This window comes from Micropterus salmoides, unplaced genomic scaffold (assembly GCF_014851395.1).
Source record: "Micropterus salmoides isolate LMB-PRFRI ecotype aquatic unplaced genomic scaffold, ASM1485139v1 Ms_hic_scaffold_19, whole genome shotgun sequence".
In the NCBI taxonomy this organism is placed as follows: domain Eukaryota; kingdom Metazoa; phylum Chordata; class Actinopteri; order Centrarchiformes; family Centrarchidae; genus Micropterus; species Micropterus salmoides.
Window position 1 is genome coordinate 5,620,248 of NW_024041039.1, and position 7,515 is coordinate 5,627,762.

The 7,515-nt window shown below is 38.8% G+C and overlaps 1 protein-coding gene across 1 annotated transcript; it reads right to left on the minus strand.

Annotated features, from left to right (window-relative positions):
• Positions 1-484: 484 nt before the first annotated feature.
• On the minus strand, positions 485-6,641 carry LOC119910793 (dehydrogenase/reductase SDR family member 13-like). The gene is made up of 6 exons (XM_038729600.1): positions 5,885-6,641; positions 5,660-5,778; positions 4,731-4,854; positions 2,089-2,261; positions 618-771; positions 485-510 (listed from the first exon to the last, which is right to left on the minus strand). Exons 1-6 carry the CDS (start codon positions 6,006-6,008, stop codon positions 485-487), a joined length of 720 nt encoding a protein of 239 aa, XP_038585528.1. The 5' UTR covers positions 6,009-6,641.
• Positions 6,642-7,515: the final 874 nt, after the last annotated feature.

A 7,515-nucleotide genomic window follows, 5' to 3' on the forward strand; every position in this document is an offset into this window, starting at 1 on the left:
TGACTTGGTTGCCGCTGAAAAACTTACATACGGATATCCATAAATCTCTGACATGTTTATTGAAAAGAATGCAGTAAAACCTAACTATGAGTTATGGTGCTGCACTATATAGTGTTTTTTCACACACACATGTCTGGCAAATGCACCTGTCTTTATGCACATTTTCAATTTGTGTTATAAATAACTCGTAAAATTCATAATACACTAAAAGTTTTCTCAACTTGGCTAAAAGTTTGTCTGGATAAAACTAAATGAAAACATTTTTAAATAAATGATGCCATACATGAAGCATGTGACTTAAACCACAGATGGAATCTGCGCTACATTTGGATGGAAACCTGACTAGTGATGACATTTTCACAATGGTACGTGTAACTACCTACGTCAGGATTCAAAGTTAATGCATCTATGTGCTAGAAGATGTCCTAGAAAATATTTTCGGCAGTGTGGAGACTGTTAAGGCTTGGACGTTACCTTCAGTACCTCAATAAGGATGTCGCACTACCTGAACTGAAAACGTAATTCAGGCACCCATTAGGTTTTTCGCCAACATATTTGGCAAAGCACACTAGTAGGACATCAACATATTTAGTTTATGTTTGTTGGGAGTGTGTTACCTGGGTGGACGCTGTAGCAGGTGACGTTGGTTCCTTTCAGCCTCTTGGCGAGCTCGTGGGTGAAGAGCATGTTACACAGTTTACTGTTGCAGTAGGCGTGGAAGAACTGCCAGCTGTACCTGCCGGTGCCCAGGTGTCCGTTTGCCTCCAGAGCCTGAACACACAAACGGCTTCATAAACTAAGTATCACTTGAGTGACGGGATCATTACTGAGTACAGGTGAAAAGGTTTGTGATGAAGTCATTTGTCTAGGTGTTGAAAGAGACAGTGTAGCCTGAATGATCACCTGAGTGACACGAATCATGACTGAGTAGGTGAAAAGGTATGTAATGATGTAATTTGTCTTGGTGTTATAAGAGACAGTGACGCTTGGAGCCTCAGATGAGGAATGTTCTCTGCAGAAAACTCGGTATGAAACAATCCCTTTGTGTGACAGAGTTAATATGAGATACACAAACACCTTAATGAAAGAATCCTCAAACAGAGGAACCTGTTCTGATGGTGAAGTGTTCCTAATATGTTATCATATGTTATCATATGTTGTCAGAGATGGGACTGAAAGACAGTTGCAGTGAAACCTCAGTATATCTGAGTCTGAATGAAGAAGATGCTCCAAACAATGTGAGTGAAGGAGGGTTGATAGAGTATAAAGAGTTCAAATATCAGCAGTAAAAGTAGGTTATATACAGTTTCCTAGTTTTAACTACTTTATGTACAGTTAGCTAGTTTAGTCTAGTGGTTCCCAACCTAGGGGTCGGGCCCCTCCAAAGGGTCACTAGATAAATCTGAGGGGTCTTGGAAAAAAAAAAATTCTGATTCTGTTTTTTTTGTTTGTTTTTGGACTTCTCTCTTCTTTGAATTTTAATAAAACATTTAATAATTTGAAATTAAACCACGTATAGAGAGAAAGGTCTCTTTGTATGTTCTAAGGTTATCGTGTTTCTAATGTACAGAAAAATAACTAATCATCAGATCAATGCAGTGGAGTAAAACACATACAACTGAAGTATAGTAGAATTAAAGTATAATTAACTCAAAATTGTACTTGACAAGTGACTTGAGTATGTACATTGTTACTTTCCTGTGGAAAACGAAGAAAGGATGAAAGCAAACAAGAAAGCACTGAAATAAGTTGAAGTGTAAGTTACAGCATGGAAACAGTAGTATAAGCAGTGAAAGCAGTACTTAGTAAATTAAGCCCTGAAAAGTTTGTTGACCGTTAAATTCCTCCTCTTCATACTGTCGTAAGGATGTGAAATTCTGGTTTTCTGTAGCTAATACTGTAAACTTCACTATAATTACCCAATTCTCTAATTTGAATCATCATGTTGTATTGTTTTTATCTAAGTGGAATATTTGAAAGGTGCTGACTGTGAGTTGAACTATAAACACTGAAAAATGCCAGTGTGTGCGGCAACAACTGTGTATTTGTATGTCATGTGTGTGTTGACTAAGCAATTAAAAAGCTCACGTTGAAGTCGATGTGTCCCCAGCGGTAAGCCATGGAGGACAAAGAGACCACTCGAGCTTCCTCCGCCTCCTTCAGACGATCCAGCAGCAGGCAGGTCAACAGGAAGTGACCCAGGTGGTTCACCCCAAACCCAATGCCGAAGCCGTCTTCCGTCCGCCCGTCAGCTACCAGACCTACAGAGCAGACAGAGACTTACATTTACATTGTTTTAGGAATGTCAGCAGTTCTTTCTACTATTAAGATCGATTTGAGTTTACCTTTATCTTAACCTGAACCCAGCTTATCCCAAACACCAACCAGTCGTCCCTGTGGTGCCTAAACATGACCAAACTTGAACCCTAGCCGCACCATGAAAGGCAATCCTATGGGAAATGCTATTCAGTGGGGAAACACGCTTTAACGCAAGATGGGAACTGAGCTACTTCATGTAATTACATGTAAAAAAAAAAAATATATATATATATATATATATATAAAGTAAAACAGTATAAAAACTAGCTATTACACTGTAGAATCCCTCTTTGTTATCTGCAAAACTTCTGTCTCCCCCGTCTGACGTTCTAACAAACATTCATTTATATGTAAAAGTCCTGCACTCCAGCTTTAAAAAAGAGTAATATCTAATAATATCTGTTATAATAATAATCTGTTCTTTATTCAGTCATTGGATCTTTCTCACACTAACTTGTTTTTATGTACAATATTAAATAAAAACATCAAATAATTTAAAATGTAATGAGAAAACAAACTAAATAATGCAAACTTAAGTAAATTATTTTAAATTAATGGTAAATAACTTGTTTTGTCTAACATAATTTAATTTAAAAAAAATAGTTGAGACATTTTAAATATGCAGTATAATGATGACATTAGTAGTTTGGGTTAAAAAAAAAAAGTACAACAAAAATGACTAAAAGTAAAAAAATTTGCTCTAATGCCTTAGATTAGGTCAGTTTAATTGACAACATTCCGCCTCAATAGTCAGAAGACCTTTGTCCCAGTGAACGCTTTGTTTAGGTTGAAGCCAGTGATGTAATTTTGTCTGCATTCCATATCAGGTGTGCCACCTCTCTGATATTGTAACTTCTGGCTCACTGTCAGACCTGAATGAAACAGTTACAATACACCCGTGCTTCTACTGCTGCCACAGGTCAAAATGTCTGCTGTCAAAATCTAACTTCTGTTCCTCAATGTGTTTTCTGAGGTTTATTTCATCAAAACATTGTCACAAGAATGTCACATTTTCTGTCCGTATGCTAAGATAAAGGAGCATCTACTGCTGTCTCTAGATGAAAGATAAAAACTAGTATTAAGAGAGAGCCTACACCTGATTATCTGGTTTTCTTTTAAGACCTACTACTAAACTGACAACTTTGATTGTTTCTTTGTTTCATCAGTTGGACAAAGAACTCAAGTGGCCTCAAAAACACAAAGCTTAGGTATACTATGGGTCAGAGTCTCCTTCATTATTTCATGAACTATAGGCCTTTTTCAGAGGAGAAATTTAGCCATGTCATGGCAGGAAAAGCACAGGTGTAATCCATAACATTACAGTTTTTCTTTAATTGCTTAAACACTATAAACAGGTTTTCAAACAATAATTTCAAAACCACAACTCCATTTTTCAAAAAGCACACTAATTTCCCTAAACTCTTCTCACAAATCCCTTTATTTCTCATTGCCTACACCGTGTGATCATTTAGAAAGCATTAACATTCAATATTGTTCACTCAAGTCAGCAAAACTTGAGCTCAATCAGCACATAGCTACCCAGGTGGAAACACAAAGAGTCACCATTGATAACACTCCAATCAGAACCTCCAATAGATAGATAAAAGGGACAGAGTCAGTTTATTCAGTTGTGGAACAATGGATCCAGAGATATGTGAAGGAAGAGGTTGAGGACACCGGAGAGGAGGAGCAATAAGGAAATGGGAAGAGAAGTAGGGAAAGGAAAAATGTATGTTATATGTCATGTCTGAGGGCAAAGTTTGGTTTTTCAGCGAGTGGTGGAGATTGAATGGTTTTAAGTGGAGAGCTTCATTCTGACCTGAAAATGGGGTGTTTGGGGATTTGAGTGAGAAGTTGTGGATTTGTGTGTAGAGTTTCGAGAAAAAGAGGCATAATTTCAAGAAATGTGTTTAAGCAATCAAGATAAACTGCAAAAACAACTGCATTACATTTAGGGTGATCTAGTTTTGGGGGGTCCTGGTATTGTGCATGCTGGCTCACTGTCATGCCTTCCTGGGACACTTAATGCTACTGATTAGTTTCACCTGTGCTTCTCCTGCTATGACCAGTCAAAATGTCTGCCATGAAAACGGCCCCTTATACATTATGTAATCTGCTTAATTAAATTACCACACAGCTAAATTTCACTAATTTGTAATGCTAGTGTGACCGCTATGCAGCTGCATCTTGTGCACAAGGACGGCGATGCAGGTGGCGGCAAATGTGTGACCAAAACTTTTGTATGTTGTTGTATGAGAATGTCTTCAATGCATGCCGTTAAAACTAGTCATTGCCAAGGCTCTGCTTGATGTGTCGACTCAAGGTAAACCTGAAACAACTCGCATTCATTCACATACTTTCACAAAAGTAATAAATAATTTGTCTTCGTGTAACAGCATGTGTTTGTGTACCAGCGTTGTTGATGAGCAGATCCAGCCTGGACTCAGTTTTCAGGAACGTTTTGGCAAAGCAGTGGACGGACTTCAGACTGGCCAGGTCCAACTGCATGTAGAGCACATCAGTACTTCCTGTATCCTGGAACAAGATCATCATGTCATTCTCCTTCTTTTCATTCTTTTTGTCGATTCTTATCTCTCAAAATACTTGTAACAGTTTCAGTTCACCTCATGTCCAACTAACGCTTCAACTCCTTTCCTCTAATGGTGTTAATAGAGGTCATTTTTTAGTGTTTATACCACTATTACCAAATACTTCAGCTTCTGTCACAGTTGACACTTAAACGGACACAGCTTGTGTCAGTGATTACATCTGAATTTAGACTTCAACTCCTTTTAGCATTCACTAGAGTCCATCCTCCATCAGTACACTCAACTTAATTTCTGTGCTATTGGTTGAACTCTTTGTTTAAGCTTTGTAACTCAGCAGGCAGCAGCGGCAAAGGCGTAGTATTTAGTCAACACGTGCTCATACCTAAACAACAAAAGAGATTGATTGATGACATGTAGGACCATTCCCAAATGACATGTGCAAACGTTGGAACGTACTAGTCCATTAAAAGGTGTACCAGACCTTAAGTACACTATTATGACCTAAGTCGATTGACGTTTAACACGTGGTCATAGTCATAGTTTGGTACCATCGTGGTTTGGGTAAGTACATTACGTAAGTCCTCTAGATAATAATGTTATTTCACTTAAAACATGTCAAATTTCACTTTACAAACCTGTTTTTAATGTGAAAGAAAGAAAGAAACAGCTGAGTATGCAGCCTCTCCTTAACAAGAAATGACATGTCTCAGGACAGTGAGTGATTTTTTTCAAAGCCTGAATGGAGCATCAAATGTGATCTATGTGTTTCCTTCAATTGTTCTTGTCTCTACCTGTTGTATATCTCTGATAGCAGCCTCGGCCTTGTCCCGGTTACGACAGGCCAGGATCACTCTGGCTCCCTTCCTGGCCAGGTGCAGAGCCGTGGCTTTACCGATGCCGGTGTTGCCTCCTGCACCAAGAAAACAAACAAAACTGTCAGCAACAATATAACATCATGTGTAATGTTTTTCTCAGCCTGTTAAATGTCTAGATATCTTGTATCCAGACAGTCTCACCTGTGATGATGACGGTCTTCCCGGCCATCGCTGCGTTTCCTTTGCATTTGGATCTTTTGAAGAGAGTCTGTGTGAGGATGATGTAAGCTCCCAGAACCACACCGACCAACAACAGGAGATACATGGTTTGTTACAGCGTCTGATCCACCTGCGAATCACTGACTGACTCAGGAACTGAGCTCTGTCATTTATTGACCTCGTGGGACTCACCTATCGGACCAGTTCTACCTGCTTGAGCCTGGCAGGTGAGTCACAGCTCAGGCAGATCCAACTGGTTCTGCTGGCATTCCTTATCAGTCAGCACTGATGTTGAACTGAAACTCCTGCTGCTGTTCAAACGTTAATGAGAAGGGAACTCCATTCAGGAGTCTGCCCCTCTCCAGTTTTAACTTGGACTTGACTTAGCATCTTAGCATCGTCGTTGTGGGCATTTATATTTATTACTGAACCCCGTCTACACTCACAACTCCGGATCAGTTTAGAATACTTCTGTTGCACTCCCTTTGTACATATGCACATCTGCGCTATCTTGTAAATGAACTATTATTTGGTCATTTGCAGAATTTCCTTCATCTTTTTTTGTTTATTTGTATTGCTGTTTGGATTTCCAGGAATTCCTAGAATTGTAGTTGCTATGGCCTAATATTGTTTTGACTTTTGTCAACGATATTAGGAATGTTAACATGCTGGATTCTCTCCAAATAGCACAATGCTCCCTAATCAGCACTATGTGAACCTGTTTGATTCTCCCTTACTCAGCACCTGAATGCAATAAAGCAGAGTGAATCTGATGAAGCAACATGTGAAACGCATAGTTTACTCCTTTTTGTCTTTACTGTAATCTATTCATTAAACCATATCAATCCTAATATTCTGGTGTGTGCGGGAGTATTTATTTTTAGGTTTACTGTGGTTTGTTCTGCAACAGCTGGCAGCAGGAGAGAAGCACTGTTTTGCACTGGTACATACCTGTCAAGTTTTGGATTTGAAAATAAGGGAAATTTTCCGGCGCCCACCGCGAGCAGACCCACCACCCCAACCAAGCTCCACTATCCCTTAAATTTTAAGACAGGTGTTATAGCCTAAATGAAAACACAAAAGGGTATACATGAAGAGCATTTCTTTAAATGCTTATTTGCATATTTTCTGTTCATTTAACATTGCTTGTCTTTACATTTACATTTTATTTTCATTCCACACATTCTTTTCATTTCGTATTGCTTTTTTTTTTGTCTTTTAATTTCACATAACTTTTCTTTACTCTTTTAGTGAGTTATTGTACAAATTTGTTGCAGACTTTGCATTCTTTAAGACTTTTTTGGAAGGAGTGTATTTGTGAGTTTTTTTGGCCAGTGTGCCTTCCGTCTCTGTCGTAGCGTCCATCATCCATCTCTGTTTTTTTTCTTTTTTTCCCCGCATTGTCACTTATCATCTGACCTCACACACTAACCTCGCGATAACGCGAGCTAGTGACAGAGCTCAGATTGGGAATGTTTTGGGGTTTTTTTACTCCGCCCGGGCCGGGGTATTATTATTTTTTAATAACGCAGGTTAAAATACAGGAGATTTACGGGAAAATACTAATACGGGAGGACAGCGGGAAAGAAGGGTAAAATACGGGACTTTCCCAG